This window comes from Pleurodeles waltl, chromosome 8, assembly GCF_031143425.1.
Source record: "Pleurodeles waltl isolate 20211129_DDA chromosome 8, aPleWal1.hap1.20221129, whole genome shotgun sequence".
Lineage (NCBI taxonomy): Eukaryota > Metazoa > Chordata > Amphibia > Caudata > Salamandridae > Pleurodeles > Pleurodeles waltl.
In genome coordinates this window covers 146,138,309-146,163,227 of record NC_090447.1, presented here as the reverse complement: position 1 = coordinate 146,163,227, position 24,919 = coordinate 146,138,309, and the positions used below count along the sequence as shown (strand labels likewise).

Sequence of the window (24,919 nt, the reverse complement as noted above, 5' to 3'; positions counted from 1 at the left end):
TGATGCAGTTCTTTGGTGCCTGCGGTTGCAGGGGGACGATTCCGTCGACCCACGGGAGATTTCTTCGGAGCTTCTAGTGCAGAGAGGAGGCAGACTACCCCCACAGCATGCACCACCAGGAAAACAGTCGAGAAGGTGGCAGGATCAGCGTTACAGAGTTGCAGTAGTCGTCTTCGCTACTGTGTTGCAGTTTTGCAGGCTTCCAGCGCGGTCAGCAGTCGATTCCTTGGCAGAAGGTGAAGAGAGAGATGCAGAGGAACTCGGATGAGCTCTTGCATTCGTTATCTAAGGAATCCCAAGAGACAGAGACCCTAAATAGCCAGAAAAGAGGGTTTGGCTACCTAGGAGAGAGGATAGGCTAGCAACACCTGAAGGAGCCTATCAGAAGGAGTCTCTGACGTCACCTGATGGCACTGGCCACTCAGAGCAGTCCAGTGTGCCAGCAGCACCTCTGTTTCCAAGATGGCAGAGGTCTGGAGCACACTGGAGGAGCTCTGGGCACCTCCCAGGGGAGGTACAGGTCAGGGGAGTGGTCACTCCCCTTCCCTTTGTCCAGTTTCGCGCCAGAGCAGGGCTAAGGGGTCCCTGAACCGGTGTAGACTGGCTTATGCAGAAATGGGCACCATGTGTGCCCATGAAAGCATTTCCAGAGGCTGGGGGAGGCTACTCCTCCCCTGCCTTCACACCATTTTCCAAAGGTAACACCCTCTCTCAGAGGAAGTCCTTTGTTCTGCCATCCTGGGCCAGGCCTGGCTGGACCCCAGGAGGGCAGAAGCCTGTCTGAGGGGTTGGCAGCAGCAGCAGCTGCAGTGAAACCCTGGGAAAGGCAGTTTGGCAGTACCAGGGTCTGTGCTACAGACCACTGGGATCATGGGATTGTGCCAACTATGCCAGGATGGTATAGAGGGGGCAATTCCATGATCATAGACATGTTACATGGCCATATTCGGAGTTACCATTGTGAAGCTACATATAGGTAGTGACCTATATGTAGTGCACGCGTGTAATGGTGTCCCCGCACTCACAAAGTCCGGGGAATTGGCCCTGAACAATGTGGGGGCACCTTGGCTAGTGCCAGGGTGCCCTCACACTAAGTAACTTAGCACCCAACCTTTACCAGGTAAAGGTTAGACATATAGGTGACTTATAAGTTACTTAAGTGCAGTGTAAAATGGCTGTGAAATAACGTGGACGTTATTTCACTCAGGCTGCGGTGGCAGGCCTGTGTAAGAATTGTCAGAGCTCCCTATGGGTGGCAAAAGAAATGCTGCAGCCCATAGGGATCTCCTGGAACCCCAATACCCTGGGTACCTCAGTACCATATACTAGGGAATTATAAGGGTGTTCCAGTAAGCCAATGTAAATTGGTAAAATTGGTCACTAGCCTGTTAGTGACAATTTGAAAGAAATGAGAGAGCATAACCACTGAGGTTCTAATATGCAGAGCCTCAGTGAGACAGTTAGGCACCACACAGGGAACACATACATATAGGCCACAAACTGATGAGCACTGGGGTCCTGACTAGCAGGGTCCCAGTGACACATAACAAACATACTGAAAACATAGGGTTTTCACTATGAGCACTGGGCCCTGGCTAGCAGGATACCAGTGAGACAGTGAAAACACCCTGACATACACTCACAAACAGGCTAAAAGTGGGGGTAACAAGGCTAGAAAGAGGCTACGTTCTCACAGTAAGTATGCTGTGTGTTTGGGGTCCTGAAGTGAAGGAGATGCAAGTTAGTAGATGCACAAGAGAGTGAAAAGTGTGCTGAAGAGGAAAGAGATGAAGTGTGAGATATGCAGGTGGGGGATTTGAGGAAGATATGGAGAGAAAATAGGTGTAAATGTCTAACATAGATGACTGAGGAAAGTTGTTTGACAGGAAGAACAGAGGTGGCTGGAGCACACTAAAGTCCACGATTCCTCCCACAGATCTTAGCAATGTTTAATTCAGTTTCGTGGTTTCAGAACTGAAACCTTTTGAATAGCAATTATTTACAGCATTCATCTTAAAACTGTTAACAACCACTGGCACAGCCAATAGTGGTGGCTTGTGTTTAAGTGTAGGTCACTTGTGGTTTATACCTGAACGCAAGAACAGAAAGTTCAGAAAGGTATCAAAATGTAGGTTGGGTCAGGTGGCATTCTGTGGGAAGCATACTATTTCAAAACATGTTCAAGCCACCTCACGCCCCTTTTAGGAACCCGACCAGCACTTTTTTTCATCCCACTTAAAGACCTGTGTATCACACATACACACAGATCTTATTCACTGTCAAAACCTTTACTGCGCTGATGAAAGGTAATAAAATCTACATCTGCACCCAAATGTCTTTATCCAGTTCGGGACAAATCTTCTGCTTATTTTTTCTGCTCATTTCTTTCGAACAGTTTTTTCGCTTTCATAGAGCGCTCCTTTGTCTGATTCTTTCTCTATCCACACTGTTTGTTATTGCTCTGTTTCCCTCCATTTTCTTTTCATCCCCGCAATTCAATATTTAGACATACAAAACACAGTCCACTCTTTCCATTCACCAAACTGCAATTAAAAGCAGCGCAATGCGCATGCGCGGGAGCAGGACACTACTCACCACTCACCTAGGCCCAATCCAAAAAACATACAATTATTTCAAGAAAGTGTAGAAAAGAACGACAAGAAGCTGGGGCATCCTCGCTCATGCATTCAACGGCAAACGATGTTGCCACTTTAGAAATGGCACAATTTTATAGGCATTGAGCTCGATCATTGTAACCAAAGGATAAATCCTTTTAACGATACTTAAAAAAAATATAAATGTGATTAAAAGGGAAATATTTATATATGTATATAAAGACAACATAAGTGCACACACTTAATATAGTTATTTACGAAAAATATACAATAATTTGCAATAAACGTGGCACCTTCAGCGACAGTTAAAAGAAACCCGCCCATGCAAAGATGGCGGCCACATTGAGCGTGATAGAACGGACTTCTTGCTTTTGTATTCCATGTGATGTGGGTGCCACTTTACTGTCAGTGTATTCCCTGCCTATGTTTCTGGGAGACGGGCTGTGTGTATGAGACCTGTAGACAGAGGAGGTTGAAGTGTGCCAGCGCCGGGGTTTGTAAGTTTGACCTTGACACGGGGCGCAGCTCGCTTCTCTTTGGCTGGTAGCCATGACAACTCTTTCCCCTATTTGCAGACGTCTTTTCCACAACTCCATGAAGTTGGTACCATGCCGTATTCCGATCACCCCTTCTCTGCACCGAGGTAAGCAGGCCTCCTGCAGGAGCAGACTCTGATTTGTGATCTGATATATCTTATAGAGCGATGCAGAGCTAACGAAGTTTCTCAGGCTGAGTGTGTTAGTATTTCTTACAGGGCTGTGAAGTTGTTTAAGTGGTATGAAATAGGTGGTGGGGTTAAAAGAGTGACATTGCGGTAAATTAGGAGCCTTTATAAGAGGCATGGCATATGTTGCTGAGGGCGCGGAGAGTTAGAAGTTATGAATTGAATCATCTCTGCAACGCTTGGACCCTAGGCAGGGGAACTTTGTGATAAATGAGAAGGGAAGAAACTGCACATCTAAGCTTTCAATTATTTCAACTCCGTTACATTTAATTTTGGAGTGAGTAAGAGTTTGGGTTATAGTTTAAACGTTTTATTATTCATTAGCTCATAAATCTCTTTATTGGCAAGTACAAATTACAAAACTTAGCATAAAGCATGACCCATAAATCTTACCCTTGATTTATTTTCTTATGTCAGGGAAGAGCATTTAGCTGAATAACTCATGACGAGTTCTCTCATATAGCAGTCCTTGAAAGATCAGTAAGGGTGAATAGTCTGAGTCAGAAAGTTATCAAAGAATAAAATATAATATAGCAAAAAGGAACACGCGTTTGAGAGTCTGTCTAGCCACTAAAGCTGCCAGGCTCAGAATGCGAGTGTGAATGGCAAGGACAAAAGTGAGAGTAAGCCCTAACTCCTTCATTCTCTCCTACTCTTTCCATGGGACACTTTTTATACGTAATTCAACGTTACACAAGATTAACAATTGTACAGATAAAATTCTTCTCCCATCCAATCAAAATGCAAGATTTCCGTGAGACAGGGACAGTTTCCGACACTATGGTAAGTCTTAACTAAGAGCATTCTAAACAATAGATTGAACTAAACTTCTCATCGATAGTGGGTTTCTGAAAAACCGAACATTCATGTAAGTTTTATGTGCAAATACACCTCGTCATTTCCACTCTCACGCAGCTTCACTTTAGAAGCCTATTCATAAAGAAACGAATGTTAAGATTAGTTAAGCAAGTCAGCCATTCCGTTACATCTCAAGCGGCTAAGCAAAAAATAAGAATACTACTTCTTTGTTAGCATAGGAAGTTTGTGTCATGAAAAGTTATGTGAGCAGCCATGACTGAGGTCAGGAAAAGCCATTTCAGCTGAAATATAGCAAAGAAAACCAGAATCTACTTGACCAGATGGGATCCATCGGGAAACATCCTGCATTCTCTCCTTCCCAGTTTTATGGCAAACTCTGGCAGTCAAGGGAAATGTGTGATATAAGGCGCTGTGGCCACTGTAAAGGGAGGATCTCCAAATCCCAGTACTAAGAACCACTCTCTGTGGAGCAGTACATTTATTGAAAGACCATTGTTTCTAGTGGAAGAAGCAAATCGATCAAACCCCAGGCTCCCAAAACTGCTGAAAGACGATTGGACCTGGGATCAATTGTGTTTTGGATTGGAACTTCACACAATGTTTGCACATTTTCTAACCCTAGGATATAAGCTGCTTAAAACAAAATATTATTTTTTGTCCACATAAAGAATCCGGGGTAGATCTGAATTTTGGTGCCCCTCTGGCTAATCCAGTAAGCAAGTCTATGAGATTATTCTGACTAGAACAACCTTCGAGACTGTTGAAATTTACTCCCAGTGTAAATGTTTTGTGCTTTCCTGAGGTGAAAAGAGACTTTGTCTGTGGCATGATCCCTTTGTGTCACACAACGTTTCATAGTGGCTTTTGTGGTTAAAAACAGTGTCACTGGAGATTGCGCATCAACTCCTCTCTCCCAGTCACCACTTGTTCAGAGTTAGAAATGGGATTCTTGATTATTATCTTTGGAGTAAAGATACAAAAAGACAGTAGCATGACAAACTAAGAGTTTAAGGTGCATCTTTACTCATGGTACTTCAAGATACCCATTGTGTCTGGAACCAGATGCAATCAAAGCTGATTCTTAACTGGACAGCCTTTGGTAAGGAATGACAAATCCTTTGAATGACCCATGTCACTGGGAAATTCAGATAGATTTTTCTAAGATGAGCTTCTAGTCGATGTAATGTATTTGGTGCATACTTCATGGGACTCTGCTGATGCCTGGGACAACAATGATTGGTTTGCAAATCATCCAGGTATTGCTGGCCTTTTACAGAATGCAGGATCTCTAGCAGTGGTGTTGGGATCTCATAAGCAGCTGTCTAGAACACTTCAGACAAAGGGCTTTTTTCGAATTCTGTGCTTGTTTATACCCTCTGTGTTTTGCCCAGAGAGATTCTGTCCAAGAAAGGGAGCTTCAGGAGTATAGATTTCTGCTCTGTGTCCTCTTGTCGATAACATAACGAGGTCTGTCTCCTCACTGCTGCCACTTATGCAGCCATGACGGGTGTGCTTCCAGAGCTTCACAGGAGATACGTGATACGAGCTAGAGCTACTTCCCTGTTACTTCCAAGATAAGCCTACAATACACAACTCCATTAAGTGCTAAAATCTAAGATTAGAAATTCCTTAAAAGTGCTCGCCATCAAATGAATACATGTTAGACCTGTCCGCCTTAGTGCGGTCTTTCCTCATACATATTGAGCTTGCCCCACATTTTTGCTGTAACTTTTTGTGGGCCTTACTACTCTGAGCGTTTTAAATTAATTTACTTGGAAAACACTTGTAGAGTGGTATACTAAATGCCTAGGGCCTGTACAGTAAATGCTACTAGTGGGCCTGTGCCACCCACTTAAGAAGCCCTTTAAACATGTCTCAGTCCTGCCACTGCAGAGTCTGTGTGTGCAGTTTCACTGCTACTTGGACTTAGCATTTAAAACCCCTTGCCAAGCCGTGAACTCCCCTTTTATTACATATAAGTCACCCATAAGGTAGGCCATAGGCGGCCCATAGGGCAGGGTACTATGTAATTAAAATGTAGGACATGAACTGTTAAGGTGTACATGTCCTGGTAGAAAAAACTCCCAAAGTGGTTCTTCACTACTGTGAGGCCTAATGCTCTCATAGGCCAGTATTGGAAATTCCTTAATATACTTTTAAGATGTAATTCCTGATCAGAAAGGAATAGCTGAACCATGTTTCATATCATTAGAATGGTAATGATAAATCCTCTTTACTGGTAAAGTCAGGTTTAACATTACTATTTTAGAAATGCCACTTTTAGAAAGTGGGCATTTCTCTGCTCCTACAGCTCTGTGTGCCTGCAGCCTGTCTCTAATACGTGGCTCGGATGGGTGACAGCTACACTTTGTGCATTCCTGCTAGACAGCCACAAACACAGGAAGGTTAGGTGTGTCTGGGCACTCATCTGCATTCTTCTACATTTTGATGGCTCTTCCTGGGCAGGAAGGGTGTGGAGTGCCTTTCTCCACACAAAGGGCTGATTACCCACTATTGAAAGTCTGGAGCCTGGCTGAGGAAAAAAGGATCTCTGAGCACCTCAGTGACCCTTCTTTGAAGTCACCCCCCACTTCAAAGGCACATTTGGGTATAAGAACTGGGTCTCTGACCCTACCAAATCAGGTCACTACTGGACCTGTGAAGAACTCTGCTAGGAGTAAAGACTGCTGTGCTACAAGGTGAGCCACCCTGCTGGACTGCTTTCCAAGAAGGACTGCTCTCTGCTTTGATGGGTTACCCTGCTGCCTGCCGATCTCTGCCCTGCTGAGGAAGGACTGGACACCTCTCATCTGAACCCAGAGTGACTAAAAGGGCTAGCTGGCTTGCCCCCTGGTCTCCTGCAGTCTCAGGGACAACAAAGACTGCCTGTAACCAGCACCTGGACTCTGTCTGCTGTGAGTCCTGCTCTGCCAAGTGGTGCCAATCCAGTCCTGGGCCCTTGGAAGTGAGTATCTGTAATGGCACATTCCTTCTCAATGCAAACATATCACTTCTGCTGCCTGAGCGTCAGACAACACTTTGGCGACCGTGCAATCCATTGTCCCTGGAATTTGCTGCAATCTCTGACCTTGTGTCGCTCGGCACAGACGCTTCTCTTCAACCTAGTTTTTCAACAACACATCGCCTTGACACCTAACACTGCCTGATCTTCAACGCCGCCATGACGGTGCAAAGCTCAGAACTGACGCATCGCCTATATCTCATCGATCTACAGCGATGCATATCCTCCTCTTTTCCATGTATCAAGTCCTCAATGTTTCTTCCATCCAAGGTACTCTCAGCGGACCCTGTGTGGGTTCTGTAACCAGCCTGGCCTCCATCGCTGTCGTCCTGAACTTTGGATTTACCCATGTGCAGCGGGACCTCAAGTAATCTTTTAGCACTATGGGCTTCTATGCACTGTGTTTGCTTTATTCTTTAAAAATTCATAACTCTGCTTCTACGTATTGGATTTTTGTCATTTTGGTCTTGTTTTACTCATAAACATATTATCTATTGTTCTAATCCTCTGTGGAGCACTTTTTGTGGTGTTTTCATTGTGTTACTGTGTGTGTGTGTGTGTGTGCGTGTTGCACAAATACTTTACACATTGCCACTTTGGATAAGCCTGCCTGCTATGCACTAAGCTTCCCGGGGGTGAGCACAGGTTATTCTAAGTGTGTATCTAGCTTATTCCCACTAGAAGTGGTGGTTCCTGCTTGTACCGGTTACCTACTCTGACAACCAGAAACCCCAGTTCTAACAATCCTCTTCACTGATGTTTTCAAAATGTTATCTATTGGCTCACATCATTTGAGCATCCTCAATAGTTCTAACTGCCACGCCTGGCAAGAGAATTCACTTTAAGCAATCAGAGATCTAAGTTTCAGGCCATGGTTTGGATACAGCTTGGGCTGGAAGCAGGGAATTGAACATTTCTTTAGTTCTGTCCATCTTGCCAATACTGATTTTTACAATGCTGGGGGGACGAGGGACACTGGCAGTGACATAGGCTGGTAATGGCTGTAAGTATCTTCTGAACTGGTGTCCCATCTGCAGACAAGAGGTGTCCCCCGATCCTTGAATCACGAATTGGAACAAAAAAGGTGCTTCAGTTCAGCTCTCATTACTTCTTCCATACCAGAAGATTATGGTTGCTGGACCTGCTCCAATGCTTTCCTGAGTCCTCCATGGTATCATCTGGATATAGATTAGCTCAGGCTTTCCCTGGGAACTTCTTCTAGAACCACATTGATAGTTTCTGAAGCTGCTTTCAGGAATATACCACTGATCCAATGTTATGCATGAAGTAGGCATAGGTCATCAAGCTGCAGTTGAAAAATACTTGCAAGAAAAGGCATAATGCAATGAAGGCCAGAAAGATGCTGTGCTGGGGTAGAGGATAACCTGTGCCAACGGGCAGACCACTAGTCTTACAACAATCAAAAATGGACAGCCTGTACTTATCTTCTTCAGAGTCTGACTCATCAGACAGAGGCATGTGACCCAAGATCTAACCCTGTCCCCATAGCTGAACAAACAATGAACACTGACCCGCACCTATAGACCCCGAATGAGGCAAGTCCTTACAGTGGCCTACATGTCTTTTTGTTATGCCATCAATCGTGTTGCAGGATTTATATTAGATGTAAAGATCTAAGCTCTGTTAATCGTGAAGCCTATTGTAAACAGACACTTTAATGAAGGAGTTTTTATTGCTACGCGTAAAAAAATAAAAGCTTTAAAAAGAAAAGATAACCTGTGACTCGCAATTACTGAATATGTCTCTTGGAAGTGGGTTGGGGATGTAGTGCAGGTGGGAGTGTGCAGGTGCTCGTGGAGATGGAGAGTAGGTTGTGGGGAGAGAAAGAGCTATATGTTGGAGGTGTGACATGTGATGCATAGTGTTTGTTATAATAGGGGTACATGTCAGTTTGGCTCTATCTGCGCAGGTAATTTTCTGGCTGACGTAAGGTAGTATCTCACCATGTTTATTGCATTTAGGGTATTCATATAACTGACCTATGCACAATTGAGAGCAGAGTGCTTTGCTTGTGACAAGGAATATGTTACATCGAGTGCAGGTTACAGAGGCACAGGTGATCATTTACAATAGCTTGAGGCAAAGCTAAGTTATTCCTGGCATATTTGATCAGTACCTAAATATTTGTCTTTCTTGAACATCTGATGGCAGTTTCGGGACATACAACACTCTTCCGGGTTGATACCAAAGCTGTACTCGGGTTATCTCTGACATGACTGTGTCAGTGTAAACTGAAATATGATTGTTCTACCTGGCATGTGAAGGCTGCTCCTGACATACGTGTTGTGGTTAAACATGTGTGTAAGGTACTGTAACCGGGCGTCTATCGCCGCGGTTACTCTCTCTCCGACAGAGCCCGTAACACCATACCACCGGGGCACTCCTGGGAGTCCCGAACGGATGACGTCAGACGCGGACGGCGTCTCTTTTTGCCCTGAAACAGGCAATGGACAAGAAAACCTGCGTTCAAGGAAGCAGGAAGGAACCCTGCAAACACGGACCGAGAGGAAAGACACGCCGCTGCAACGAAGATACCAGGAAGCACGCGAAGCGAGTGAAAAGAAGCCGGAGAAAAGGGAAAGTCTCGGAGCGCCTCCCGCAACCGCCGAGGAGAAACCAGTATACCACGAAGGGGCCAGCCACGTCCCAGGAGGGGCGTGGCAATCACAGGTACGATAGTACCTAGCCTTGGTTTTCTTGCCGGCTTGGCTAAGGGGAGAGAAGCCGAGTGAGGGAAATACGGGGAGTAGGGAGGGGATGTGCTGCAGAGAAGGGGAAATCTGCTGACCCCTAGCAACTAATCTCACTGCGAGGGAAATCTCTCTTAGCTAATGGAAGATAAAAGGGGGTGGGGGAAGGAAACTGAAAGGTTCACAGGAAGGTGAAATGCACTACTGAGTTACCCAAACACAACCCTACACAGTCCACTCCTCCCACCAGCCCTATTAACCCTATTAAATCCCCTACCTTACCTCTACACTTACCTGTTGTCCCGTTCTCCTTTTTTTGTTTTGGGGAAAAACCTGGGCTGTCGCCACGAGAGAGAGAGCGGTCGCCTCCTTCTGCCAGGGGACGGGCTGCACTGGAACCTCGACCCAGAAACCTACAAGAGAGGAAAGAACCCGGATGAATACAATAACAAGCCAACCTGAAACATAAGAATCAAAGAGGACCACCTTAAATACATATCAATAAAATACTTATCCCCTAAGTCCTGAGCCTATAGAGTTATTCCAATATCCCTCCCCCTGGAGGCAAAGAACCCATTACAGTGGTGTCAGAAGTGGGATATTTGGAGTAGGCAGCAGGACGGACTGAGACTATGGAAGGTACTCCCACCATAGCGGACATGATGCAGCAATTGGCTGAACGGCAGAGGCACCTTCAGATCGTGTGGGAGGAACAACAGAAAGAAGCGAAGGTGGAAAGGGAAGCCCTACAAAGCGCTCTTAAAAGTCAGGCCACTATTATGGCCAACAATCAGTTGGTACATGAGAATGCAATAAAATTCTTAACAGACACCATTGCGGCCACCCGAGTACATCCGAACGTACCAAGCTCAGTGTTACAAAGGTACCAGGAAGGCGAAGATCCGGACGCCTTTTTTACAAACTTTGAGCAAGTCGCCACTTCAGCCACCTGGCCTCAGGATAGGTGGGGCCAGTATATTGCCCCTTTGTTAACCGGAACCCTCCAAGCAGCCTTTCAAGTGGTAAACCCGGGAGGTACGACGCCCTACCAAGATATTAAAAAGAACATCCTGGAGAGGGTAGGGTTCGACACAGAACATTATAGGGTTAGGTTCAGGAAAGCCAAGTGGGGACCATCTGAGAACCCCAGAGCATTGTATTTTCGGATAAAAGATTTGGGTCTCAAATGGCTAGGACCCATAGGGACTAATAGGGAAGATATTATTGAGGCCATTCTCTTGGAACAATATCTAGAGGCTCTACCCGCCACTACCCGCAACTGGATCAAACAACATCCGAGTCCCGACACGAATACTACCATAGAGTTGGCCTGTGCTTTCCACCCTCCCTCGAGTTTAAGACACCCCTCCATCGCACAACCCCTACCCCAATCCGACAGAACCTAGGACAAAACTCCTCCCTGGGGAGATAACCGGTCGAAGACCCAGGAAAACCACGAGGGGTCGCGAGACCGTTTTTGCAGCAGCCCCAGTGTTATAGTTGTGGGGAGTGGGGTCACATAGCCCGGGTCTGTCCCCTTAAAACGGAGAAACCAGAGCCTATGGAAATAGGTATTACTAGAGGACGGGTCTTCTTTACAGGGGGAAAAGATACCCATTATAAGAAAGAGCTATTTATCAATGAGAGACTAACAGTGGCACTTATCGATTCCGGATGTAGCCAGTCCGTAATCAGGGCTGATTTAATAGACTGCCATACCCTTACGCCGGGGATTACTGTCTCCATTTGTTGTATCCATGGTGAAACCAGAGAGTACCCCATGACTTGGGCCACCCTTTCTTGGGAGGGAAAAGAAACCCCCATAAGAATGGGAGTAGTTGAACGACTGGTTGAAGAAGCAATAATCCGAACAGATTTCAATGACTTTGCTACACTTTTGGATAGTACGAGGAATAAAGAGGATACGAGTTCCTGGTGGAAGAGTGCCCCCTTTTCTAACATACAAATACAATCCCAGGCTATCCGGTATAAACCTACTAGGAAAGAGAAATGAGAAACAAGGAGACTCTATGGAAAAGGGGACACGGACTATAATAGGGTAATTACACAAGTTCATACCCTCACTGGTCTTTCCCCCCCCCCCTTCCGTACTTGCCAAAGGGAAGATCCTAGTCTGCTTAATGCCTGGAAGACCGCCCGACCTCGAAACCCTGATGATAAGGGCCCTTCTTTTTCCATAATTAAAAACCTGTTGTATCGAATCACTAACATTGATAGGCAGGAAAAGAAACAACTACTGGTTCCCGAGCCATATAGACAACAGGTGTTACATCTGGCCCATAGTCAACCGGGGGGTGGTCACTATGGGAGAGAGAAGACGGAAGAATATCTGTTAAGGAGGTTCTATTGGCCTGGGGTCTTTTCCCAGATCAGAAAATTCTGTCAACAATGCCCTAAATGCCAGTTTATTGATCCTGGACCAAAGAAAAAAGCCCCCTTACAGCCTCTTCCCATTATTGAAATACCTTTTTCACGGATAGGGATGGACATCATAGGTCCTCTTATACCTTCCTCAAAAGGCTATCGATATATATTAGTAGATTACGCCACTCGGTACCCCGAGGCCATCCCACTCACCAGTATTAACACCAAAAGTGTTGCTAATGCAATGATAGGGTTCTTTTCCCGAATAGGCTTTCCCTGAGAAATTTTAACCGACCAAGGTACCCAGTTCATGTCCAATTTAATGGCTCAGATTTGTCAACTTCTGGGAATTAAACAAATAAGGACTGCGGTTTATCGTCCACAAACCAATGGTTTGGTGGAGAGATACAATCGCACCCTGAAAACCCTCTTAAGAAAATCGGTTTCGGAGTCAGGCAAGGACTGGGATAGAAGGTTGCCATTAGTACTGTATGCCATCCGGACACATGAGCAAGCCTCCACGGGACATAGTCCTTTTGAATTAGTGTTCGGACGGCAACCTCGAACATTATTAGATATGGCAGCAGAACTATGGGAGGAGGAGGATGCCAGGGAGAAATCCCTTTTGGAATATACCAGCAATTTAAAATCCCGATTACAAACTGTATGGGAAGATGTAGGGGAACAAAGATATCCTATAATAGAAAGGGAGTGTCTGGCCATCAAGTGGGCAATTGAAAGCCTGCAGTATTATCTCCTAGGGCGGTCTTTCTTACTATATACTGACCACGCTCCTCTTACGTGGCTCTCAAGATACAAAGATACCAACGTCCGTATTCTAAGATGGTTTATGGAGCTTCAACCTTTTTCATTCCAAGTCTGCCACCTTCCAGGTGATCTTATGGGTCAGGCCGACTATTTGTCCCGGTATCCGGGCCCTCTGGGACTCGAACAGCCCCATTCTTGGGAGGGGATGTGTAACCAGGCGTTTATCGCCGCGGTTACTCTCTCTCCGACAGAGCCCGTAACACCATACCCCCGGGGCACTCCTGGGAGTCCCGAACGCATGACGTCAGACGCGGACGGCGTCTCTTTTTGCCCTGCAATAGGCAATGGACAAGAAAACCCACGTTCAAGGAAGCAGGAAGGAACCCTGCAAACACGGACCGAGAGGAAAGACACGCCGCTGCAAGGAAGATCCCAGGAAGCACGCGAAGTGAGTGAAAAGAAGCGGGAGAAAAGGGAAAGTCTCGGAGCGCCTCCCGCAACCGCCGAGGAGAAACCAGTATACCACGAAGGGGCCAGCCACGTCCCAGGAGGGGCGTGGCAATCACAGGTACGATCGTACCTAGCCTTGGTTTTCTTGCCGGCTTGGATAAGGGGAGAGAAGCCGAGTGAGGGAAATACGGGGAGTAGGGAGGGGAGGTGCTGCAGAGAGGGGGAAATCTGCTGACTCCTAGCAACTAATCTCACTGCGAGGGAAATCTCTCTTAGCTAAATGAAGATAAAAGGGGGGGGGGGGAACTGAAAAGTTCACGGGAAGGTGAAATGCACTACTGAGTTACCCAAACACAATCCTACACAGTCCACTCCTCCCATCAGCCCTATTAACCCTATTAAATCCCCTACCTTACCTCTACCATTACCTGTTGTCCCGTTCTCCTTTTTTTGTTTTGGGGAAAAACCTGGGCTGTTGCCACAAGAGAGAGAGCGGTCGCCTCCTTCTGCCAGGGGACGGGCTGCACTGGAACCTCGACCCAGAAACCTACAAGAGAGGAAAGAACCCGGATGAATACAATAACAAGCCAACCTGAAACATAAGAATCAAAGAGGACCACCTTAAATACATATCAATAACATACTTAACCCCTAATTCCTGAGCCTATAGAGTTATTCCAATATCCCTCCCCCTGGAGGCAAATAACCCATTACAGGGTACCTAGGTATGAGAGTTTGTACACTGCCACGTTTTGCATACCTAAACATCTTATGGTGGCATCCTACACTGTACCTGGCATAAGATACATTCCAATCTATGTCTTGTAAATGCTTATTGTTATGTCTAAGTCAGTAATGGAAAAGTGTCCTTGAATCTGTAGTATACAATTTATCTTTACAATGACTTGCTTTCACGGTTATGTGACTTGTTTCTCGTGGGGCCCACAGAGCAGTCATTTTCTCTGTGAGCAGTAAGACATTGCTTTGTGCAGTATTGGATGCTTAAAACACCGCAACTAATTTATTTGACTTATAAACTGTGACACGGACAAAGGGTTTGTAATGTTGACATCCTAGGAAAGACAACAGATTGGTAAAAAAATAATCGTAAAAGTATTTGTGTAAAATAAGTACAAGTTATGGTACGTTTGATTGTGTGTTTGTCATTGGTTTCTTAGGTGTATCACGCAATGAGGCAATGTAAGAACTGTTAATTAAGCTGTTATTTTTATATTAATAGCAACAGGTTCTTTAGATATGTAAATCTCTCATTTCATTGCATTTGCTGTACCGATTGTATGTTTGTTCATTTCATGGACCTTCTTATGACCTCTTCATCAAAATGTCAAGACTAGAAACTTGTAAAAGGACCGTACTGATACCTTTGACCCCTGTGAATTTAAACCTTCTCAGGTATTTTGACCTCAGCAGTTGTTGCAACTTATGAAATGAGGAGAGTGGAAATAACTCCTTTGGAACAGAGGAAGGTGACATTTGATACTCACGCCTTGGTTCAGGACCTGGAATCTAATGGTAAGTAGTGGTAATTGGTAGGTAACAGTCCCACGCATAGCAGCATAACATATATTTTAGGAGATTGTTTAATTCTAAATCAGCGCCCTACTTTATACCAAGGGACACACCATGTTCAAATTCATTAAAAGTAAGATAGACAGAAAGCCAAAAGAGGTTGGGGAATACACTATAGCACTATTATGCCAGCTATAAAATATGCTTTCCCCCATTTAAAATCTGTAACTCTAAATACACAGTCCTAAATAGTTTACATAGTGCACCTTAAACTATTAGATTTATTCTTATTGTACTGCGAAACGGTTTGATTACATTTCACTTTTTGTGATGTCTTATTTTCCTGTTGGTGGTTCACTGTCAGTAATTCAGTAGAAGACCTTGCAAAGCAAATCCTGTGATCTTCTTTTACTTTCAAGGTGGCCAAAATGTATGTGGGGTTGCTCTGAGAAATGTAACGTTTGCCCCTGACTGCTCCAATAATCAGCACTGTTATTCAAAAAACACCAACATCTGTTTGTCCTGTGAGGGGAACCGTCTAGATAGACACATATATTCAATACATAGCCAGATAATTAGCTCAAGTATAGATACTACTGTTGGAGAGAGTGTATTCCTAAAAAATGCTTAACATGGTCCTTAGTCATTTCTATATTTGATCTGGATATTAGATCAAGAATTAGAAGCTAAAGTATATATGTGAAACTGTGTCCTTTTCCTGTCTTACTCCCATTTTAGTGTTGAATTTAATACTCTAGATTTCTGGTATTTGAAGTTTGGGGTAGCTTGGAGGTGTTCGTTAGGCCTTAAGAGTGAAAAACATTTTTGCTTAAAGCTTCATTATTTGACGCTTTGGTATGTTAGCTGTAATTGTGTTTCAAAGTTCGGAGCAGTTGCATAAAGTTGAAATATTGCAGGAGTGAAAGAGATATTTTTCCTGCTTTCATCTGAAGAACACCATGTTCTTTCCTGTGCCTTAGACCACCGCTTACCTAGATTCTGCATTTTGGAATGCTCTGTAAAACATTGTGCATGTTTGCTAGCATGGAAATTTACATTAAGCCATCGGCCCATTTTCCAGCAATATTTTTACTAGCTTCTGTGGTACACTAAAACACTTTGTGAAGGTAAATTAATATTTGGGAAGTTTTGCCGGAGTATATTGGCTCTTCCTGCCCCAAATTAGTTTCTATAATGCCTCAGACGGTGCACTGACCAGGGTAAACATCCCCCAAAACCCTGCAATCTATACGTTCAGGCAAACATTCAACCCATATCCATTACTAGTCCATCATATTTCACAGAGTATATCCACTTTTATTGTGTAATGTTCATTCCTTCATAGTAAGTTTTTCAATGTGGTTCCAATTGTAACTTTTCAGCATCCAAGCCAAGCCAACACGTGTTTCATCAGGGAAATCTCCCAAAAGACTTCATCAGGGCTGTTATTACTCAATTCGATTATTTAATATGTTCTGACCATCTCTTGAGATGAGCATACTCGCATTAGAGAATAGATTTATGGACTGAAATTGAATAAACAGAAAAACAGTAAATAATAGTTACATGGCAACCATGGCTACCAACATATGAAGAACAAGAAAAATGGTAAAAACATAAAAAATCATTGAATTGAGTAATAACTGCCCTGATGAAGTCTTTTGGGAGATTTCCCTGACGAAACACGTGTTGGCTTGGCTTTGAGGCTGAAAAGTTACAATTGTAACCACATTGAAAAACGTACTATGAAGGAATGAACATTACACAATAAAAGTGGATATACTCTATGAAATATGATGGACTATTAATGGATATGGGTTGGATGTGTGCCTGTACGGATACATCACTTTGTGAAGTTTACTAAAGGGATATAAAAGCACTCCGAAGACTTTCTCAAACAAATATTTAGGATTACAGAAAGATAAACAACCCTTTTAGCAGACTGCATCTACAGACATAGGGCCTCATTATGACCCTGGCGGGCGGCGGAGCCCGCCCGCCAGGATGCCGCCCTCCAAAATACCGCGCCGCGGTCAAAAGACCGCGGCGGGTATTACAAGTTTTCCCCTGGGCTGGCGGGCGGTTGCTGAAAAGCCGCCCGCCAGCCCAGGGGAAAACGACCTTCCCACGAGGATGCCGGCTCGTAATCGAGCCGGCGGAGTAGGAAGGTGCGACGGGTGCAGTGGCACCCGTCGCGTATTTCAGTGTCTGCAAGGCAGACACTGAAATACTTTGCGGGGCCCTCTTACGGGGGCCCCTGCCGTGCCCATGCCATTGGCATGGGCACGGCAGGGGCCCCCAGGGGCCCCGCGACCCCCCCTACCGCCATCCTGTTCATGGCGGCTTTCCCGCCATGAACAGGATGGCGGTAGGGGGGGTCAGAATCCTCATGGCTGCGGAGCGCGCTCCGCAGCCATGGAGGATTCACACGAGCAGCGGAAAGTCAGCGGGAGACCGCTGACTTTCCGCTTCTGACCGCGGCTGAACCGCCGCGGTCAGAATGCTCGTTGGAGCACCGCCAGCCTGTTGGTGGTGCTCCCGTGGTCGGTGGCCCTGGCGGCCACCGGCCGCCAGGGTCAGAATGACCCTCATAGTGTGCGTCCACAGTGATGACTATGAGCATGATGCATTTTCCCAGAATGCCTCTGATATGAACGTTTTCTTTACAAATAGATGATTCTCCTATTTAAAAAAAGAGTATTTGACATGAAACTAGACGGAGAGAATGGTAATGGAAGGATAAGGACATATGGCAGGCACTGTGTCTGTGGGAGTTGTCCTTTACATATCTGGAATTGATAGCCATGGTTTTCCCTTATCCTTAGGCTTCGATAAAGTGCAAGCAGAGACCATCGTATCAGTGCTGGCTAATTTGACGAACTCCAGTATGGACACAGTCTACAGGGATATGGTGACCAAAGGACAACAGGTAAATATGTATCCATCGTACGTTTTTAAAACATTTCCCTCAAGAAAATATATCTCATGAGCAAGCAGAAATGACGGTTGGGATTCAGACAGCCAATCAGAATGTTTCTTTACCAGGCAATAACTACAGCTTTAGACCCGTCTGGATCCATTCTGTGGCTGTTAGCTCTTTGTCCCTCCTGTTCGCATTGTCCCGGTGTTGTCTTGCACCCCAACTTCCACATGCCTTTGTCCCAGTTTGCCTTGGTTCACTTTAGACTTTAATGAACCGAGCAGGTGAATCTAGCACATTGTGGGTGCAAGGGGCAAAAGGCTTCTCTGTTCTCAGAGGCAAACTTCAGCTCTCGCTGGTTGCGCTGGTCGCAGAAGCCACCCTCGCTTCTTGGCAGCAACACCCCTTACTGTGCAGAGAGGCAGTGTAATCCAGAATGCTGCGGAGAACTACTAAGCAATAAAAACAAATGTAATATTTGTTTGACTATTCTGTTACTGTTTGGGCCCCTGTTCCCCGTTAATGAGCAATGGAAGAAGCCAACACAAAGGAAGAGCGAGTTCTGGGACCTGAGCACCCTTAGAGAGCGCTGGGGCTACACAGTTTGGTGAGAGGATGACCTTTCACCTGTGGCCACAGGTTGTTGTACTCTCCTGCTCCCATTGAGGTGCAGCTCCTGCTCTTGCTCCTCTCACCTTTTGTAGTCAGGGTTGCTGCTAGCTTAATTGTCCTTACCTGCAGGGTATGAACAGTTATTAGTTATCCCCCCTCCATTATCCATAATTGCAGGGCTTAGTAATTGACAGCCCTTAAGATCATTGGGTGATAGGAGCTCCATTGAAGACAGTATAGTGGTAGAGGCCTAAACTGCCTGGTATACACCTTCTGCTCCAATATTCTGTTTCTCCCTGATTAATTTAGAACATGCTACCCTTATTGGATGGAATGTTCTGTCGCCTTCTACTTACTGCTATGAGGGTCATTAAAGGCCCTCCCCCTTGTAATTAGCTCGAGACTATATCTCAGTTATAGTTTCATAATGCACAGTGGGCTATAGGTTATGTCATACTCAGTCAGCTTGGACCTGTGATTGGGGGAGGCAGTTAAGAGCGTTATGCTTTTTTAACGCTTGACGCAGCAATTCAGTGAGGCTCAATTATACCATTTCCAGTTTCAGTAAATCAGTATTTCGATTTCATAGATTTAAATAGATCATGTTAACTGTACTTGATTTTCTAACGCCAGTAAATGAAATGTTGTTATATGGAATGTACACATTTTGTAAAGGTTTTCTAAAGTTATTTTAGAATGTCTCAATTCATTCACATTTTGGTAATTGAGCCAGTAAATGAAATTTTTCTATATGAAATGTATTACATTTGTATATGTCTTCTGAAATATTTTATAATTTCTTAAATCTTTTATTACAGGAAAAATGCGGCTATGATTTGTACAAGTTGAGTCCTGTGGTTTGGTGGGTTGAGGGAGACTATTCATAGAATAGTAAAGTATAGAGATTCCAAGGTATTGACTAAGAACTCCAGGGGACAATTCCTTTTTTTTATTATTTGAAATTGTTCTTATTAAATATTGGTATCTCGATTCTGCACATTTTTTGCACTTTTGTATGGCACTTTTGGAACTAGCAGCTTCCAAGTTTTTACTCCAATGATGGTAATTTGTTACTCTCGCTCTGCTAGGAAATGACATGCTTTGTTATTCGGGTATGTGATTTGTATGGTTTTTATGTCCTATAGGAAATTGTGTAACTTGTCCGTGAACCTCGTTAGACATCCAAATCTTAAATAAATTAAACTGTAATCCGTTGCGCATGTTCTGGCAAACTGTCTCTGTTCTGATGTAGGCATTGCAAGGTGAACACGTCACTCACCTCTGTCCTGTATTATTTTGTCAAAAAAATACCCCGAATCATCTTTCACTCTTGATTTTAGACTCAACTGTTTATTATCCTGTATATGTAAATCATATCTACAGTAATATAAGCACCACAGGTGGACTGCTGGAGTTGAGGCGGACAGTCACAATTTTGTCACTCACTTCTATATGCCGGCATTCTAGGTTTAGTGAGAGTGTGAAGCAGGGACTTAGATCTGACGTGGCCAGTTGGACTGCTTGTGTAATTGTTGAATGAGACTGGGAGACAAGATGGCATTGCCCACTTCCTGTCAGGTGTTAACAGTTGTTAATTGCCCTGCTTCATCATTATGCCCATACTTTTGAGGAAGGCAGTTTTCGGCAGCTGACATTGAACATTGGTAAACATAGTTTAATTACTTCTCATGTCCTATCATAGCACATCATTTTAATCCCTTTATCCAGTATTTCCGATTGAAAGGCTTAGTTGATATCAAGTAAAATCATGCATTTGAATAATGATAGTACTTAAACCTTCTGACAAAATCTAAGGCCATAAAGTAGTGGTCTCCAAACTTTTTCATACCACCCCCCATTTGAAAAATAAATATCATTGGGCCTCCCCTCAGAATTTTTCACAAATATTTTATAAAGATGGTAATGTTTAAATATGTCTGGACATATTTAAGCATTGCAGTGAAGTACTGTTACCTTTTTTAAAATGCAATAACATATTTCTGCTTAAAACAAAACACTGTTATCTGTGTAATGTTTCTTTTGGCCAGAGCCTTGCACCCCCCTCACCCCTGTGATCACTTGAGGCCCCCAGTTTGAAGACCACTTCACTAGAGAATAACAGTTCTGCCAAGCATTTCGTAAGAAAAAAAACCAATTATCCCCAGGCAAAACTAAAGCAGTGCTGAATTCAACATTATTGTCTGCAGCTAGGACAGTAACTTCTGTTGATTACCCAATACTGCAGTTACATGCCTGAGTTCCAGGTGAGTGCACACAACGAAGGACAGGTAATTTTCTTCTGGTATTGCTTCACAGCTAAAGGCACTAACATTATCAGCACCCTGCTGGACCTCTGTGACAAAAATTAGGCCTGTCCACGACACGGGGGTCCTCCATAATAATAATAAGCGACATTTTCAGAGCCATGCATGTGATCGCAGAGAACCCCCCACAAGGGCACCTTTACCCACTAGGGCAGTGTGAGGGATAAAATATAATCCAAGAGGAAAGAGTTGCAGCTTAAATATCAGTGCTTAATTTGATGATAACAAGGTGCCAGTGCTCAAAGCTCTCCTCTTAAACATGCGTCTGATGCAATTAAATGTGGGATCACAGAATATTGAGGTAGTGTAATCCTGAAGCCATCACGGGCCACTTCAATCCATTTAAAGCCACTCCCTGCCCCTTCAGATCACTTTTGCAGCTTTCTGCTTTCTCCCATTGTGACGCTTTTTCATTTTTCTCTTACTCCCTCTTTCCCATATGTCTTTTGCTCGTAGCAAATGCTTGGGGGAGAAGAATAAGCACCAGCCCTCACAAATAAGTGCCGGTGCTCAGCACCGGGAACAACAAACACAAATTAAGCACTGGTAGCTAATCACTGATACTTATTCACTATTGGTGTGTCTTTTTTTTAGCTCTGGATTGACAGGGCATCTGTAGCCAGACCTTATGTTATCAACCGAAAAATAACTTTAAGAAGTGCTTTGAAGGGAGGGGCTTTGGCTCCTCATACATGTTGCTTACGATGTGTACAGCACTTGATTGAGGAGAGTTTGTGCGCTTCTTTCCAAAAAGAGTGCTGTTGTTGCACTTTCTGCCTGGTGGAAAAACATCTCCTGAATACAACCTGGTTAATTTGGTTATGATAACAAATTGATAAATTTGATCTGTTTATTATGAATAATTCTGGGAAAAGAAGTAGGTGTGGCGTCTGTATTTTCAAAGCACATATTAAAGCCAATAGGCATTTAAGGGTGGATTATTATTGCACTGGTTAAACACCTAAAGTTTAGATATTTTGTTTCATTAAATCTCACAGATAACTATAGTAGACAAGGGTTTTGGTATTGCTTTGACCCATGTGACAAACCATGAGGTAGAAGATTTTCCCTATGATGACCCTTTTTATACCCTCCTAGGTAGGGTTGCATAGCGTATTGCTAACTGTAATTTTGGACACAATTGCAATTTCATAACTGTTTGCCAGGTGTTGGAAACCCTGTGCTCAATACAGTAGGCCCCATCTGGTGATGCTGACAAGCCAGTACCAAAGTTTTTAGACTAGATTGATTCATTGTGAAATGTTATGTCAGATTCCGTAAGTTTGATCTGTTTATTATAACAAAGTATACCAAAGGCAGTATGCTTGATTTATTTATTGTGAAAAAATTACAACTAAGCCAATGGGCCTTTAATGGAGGATTGGTATTATACAGTGTGAAAACCTGTAGGCTGGCATATAGTTGCATGGATTTTCAGTGGGTTTGGTGTTGGATACCCCATCTGGAAGACCTTGGGGTAGAAGATTTAACCGTGAGAATCCTTGTTAGGCCCTCTGAGGAGGGGTTGTACATTGTTTTGCTAATTATAATTTTCACATTGATAGTTATTGTTACTGTTCTTAGACAGGGTTTATATTGTGTTTCCAACTGCAATTGTTCCTTATTTGTATGCCTCATAGTTGCTTGTGGAAAGAGTTATGCTTAATACAGTAGCCCTGAACAGGTTATTCTGACAAACCAATGATAATAAATACTAGCATGATTGGTTCATTGAAAAATGTTTTGTCAGATATCATATGTCTCATCTGTTTACTAAGAAATGTTATGTCAAAGGTGGCTTGACCTGCTGCTAAAGGATATGCTGAAATCGGTAGGCCTAAAGCCAGTGGATTTTACTGTGGTGGGTAGAAGGAGTTGCACTGTGAGTATTCTTGTTAGGATCTTGTAAGAAGGGGTGTATAGTATTTTGCTAACTGTAATGTTGTGCATATTTATAAATGTGTTATTGTGTGCCTGGCAGTGCCTTGTGGGAAAGGGAATGCTTGATGTAGCAGGCCTTAGTTGGTGATCGATTGAAGCCCAATTTAAAAGATATAGCAAAAAAATAATGAATTTACACAAAAGTGTAAGTTTACCTTGGGGAATCAGGCCCATTATATTTATTTGTTATTTAAAGCATATGTCGGGTCCAATGGGTTGTTAATGGACCATGTGAAAGCTTCTCGACAGTATATTGTTGCACGGAATCTCACAGAATATCTCAGTGTGTTGCCTTTGGTTTCTGCATTTGACAAACTCTAGGGAATATATAATTTGCGCTCTGATTATCCCTGCTTTATACCCTGTTAAGAGGAACAGATGTGCTCATATTTATAATTCATATGAAGACAGTTATACACAATCGTACATGCAGGACCCTCAGATCAGCCCTATCCTGCCATGGGTTGTTGGAGTGTTATGCACGTTTTGCTCCTTCCTGTGACTGGAAACAGTATGGGGCCGTTTCCGAGCCCGCTTCAGCCATTGGCTCTAAGGCACTCTGAGTGATGCTATTTTGCATGATCACATTGCTCATTCATCTAAGAAAATGAATGTGCTGCATGGCCATGGTTTTTTCAGACAGCCCCATCGTTTTCCATTTTTTTCCTTTTGTAGGTATCTTTATTCTTTCTTCCTACATTCTTATTTAATGTTTTTTCTTTTCTGGGCATCCTTCAGCTTCAGAGACAGTGCTGCTGGGTCACTTGCCGGTTATTTGCTCTACAGTGAGCCGCGTTGAACAGCCATTGCTTCTAAACCGGGCAGCCAACGTGGAATGGCAGTGTCCATTGTTTTACTATTCTGAGATATCTGCCACATTTAGAAGCATTGTGTCAACCATCTTAGATCCCCACAACACTGACACAATATACACAATACCATTTCAGGATTGCTGTCTGGTGCAGTGCTAAAAAAAGTACCCATGTTGGAAGGTATTGTGCAAAGTGCCTTGATTTTATACGCGTCCTGCTGTCCCAGTTACACCCTGGGCACCTGCTTTCTACTTTTCTTTTTTTAAAGATGTGGGCTTGCAGCTTTTCCTTTTCTGAGGCGGCTCTGTGCTGCATTTATTACTTTCTAGCCTTGCACACACTCTTTTTCGATCTCTGGTGCCTGTGCCCATTTGGGCACCTGGTTGCAGTAGGGCATCGGGGCCATGTGGGGAGTGCCAAAATCCGAGTGTCCACTGCTGGCTCCCCATCCAGCCAGCACCACCCAGTTCCAGGCAGGAGCAAAAATGCTCATTCTTTACCCACAACCTTGCAGGTGTATCACAGTAAGGCTGCGCCTCCACCACTACCCCCCACCCTGGGAGAAGGGAGTAGAAAGTGGCACAACTCAAATGTTTTCCCCTCCTTGTTAGGCCTGTCGGCCTTAGGGTATTATTCCCCCAAACGTTTTGCTTGCTTGCCTCACATCTTGCTGAATCTTTTTGTTGGCCTTAGGACTCTGAGCACTTTACCACTGCTGACCAGTACTAAAGTGCCTGCTCTTCTCAAACAAGGTAACATTGATGTATACACAGTTGGCTCATTTAATTTACTTGTAAGTCCTTTGTAAAGTGGTATACGCAGGGCCTGTAAATTAAATGCTACTTGTGGGCCTGCAGCACTGATTGTACCACTCTCTTAAGTAGCCCTTTAAACATGTCTCAGGCCTGCCATTGCAGAGCCTGTGGGTGCAGCTTAACTGCCGCTTCATCTTGGAATTGAAAACCCCTTGCCAAGCCCGAAACTCCCCTTCTATTACATATGTCACCCCTAAGGTGTGCCAAGGTGCTACATAACTAAAAGGTAGGACATGTACTTTTAAGTTTTACATGTCCTGGTATTGAAAAACGACTACTCCAAAGTCGTTTTTCACTACTGTGAGGCCCACCCCTCTCATAGGTTAACACTGGGAATTCATTAATACACTTTTAAGATGTAATTCCTAATTGAGGAGGAGCTGTGTCATGTTTCATTCCTTGGAATGGTAATGCTAACGTTGGATTTAACGTTACTGTTTTAGAAATGCCACTTTTAGAAAGTGTGCATTT

General features: G+C 44.0%; 1 protein-coding gene across 1 annotated transcript in view; it reads left to right on the top strand.

The window, feature by feature from the left end:
- The first annotated feature begins 3,022 nt into the window (after window positions 1–3,022).
- The window catches only part of CCDC90B (coiled-coil domain containing 90B), a 66,016-nt gene continuing 44,119 nt past the window's right edge, over window positions 3,023–24,919 (top strand). The window contains exons 1-3 of the mRNA XM_069203946.1: window positions 3,023–3,258; window positions 14,908–15,027; window positions 17,850–17,953. Coding sequence (XP_069060047.1) covers window positions 3,165–3,258; window positions 14,908–15,027; window positions 17,850–17,953 — 318 coding nt within the window. The 5' untranslated portion in view covers window positions 3,023–3,164. The remainder of the gene's footprint in view (window positions 3,259–14,907; window positions 15,028–17,849; window positions 17,954–24,919) is intronic.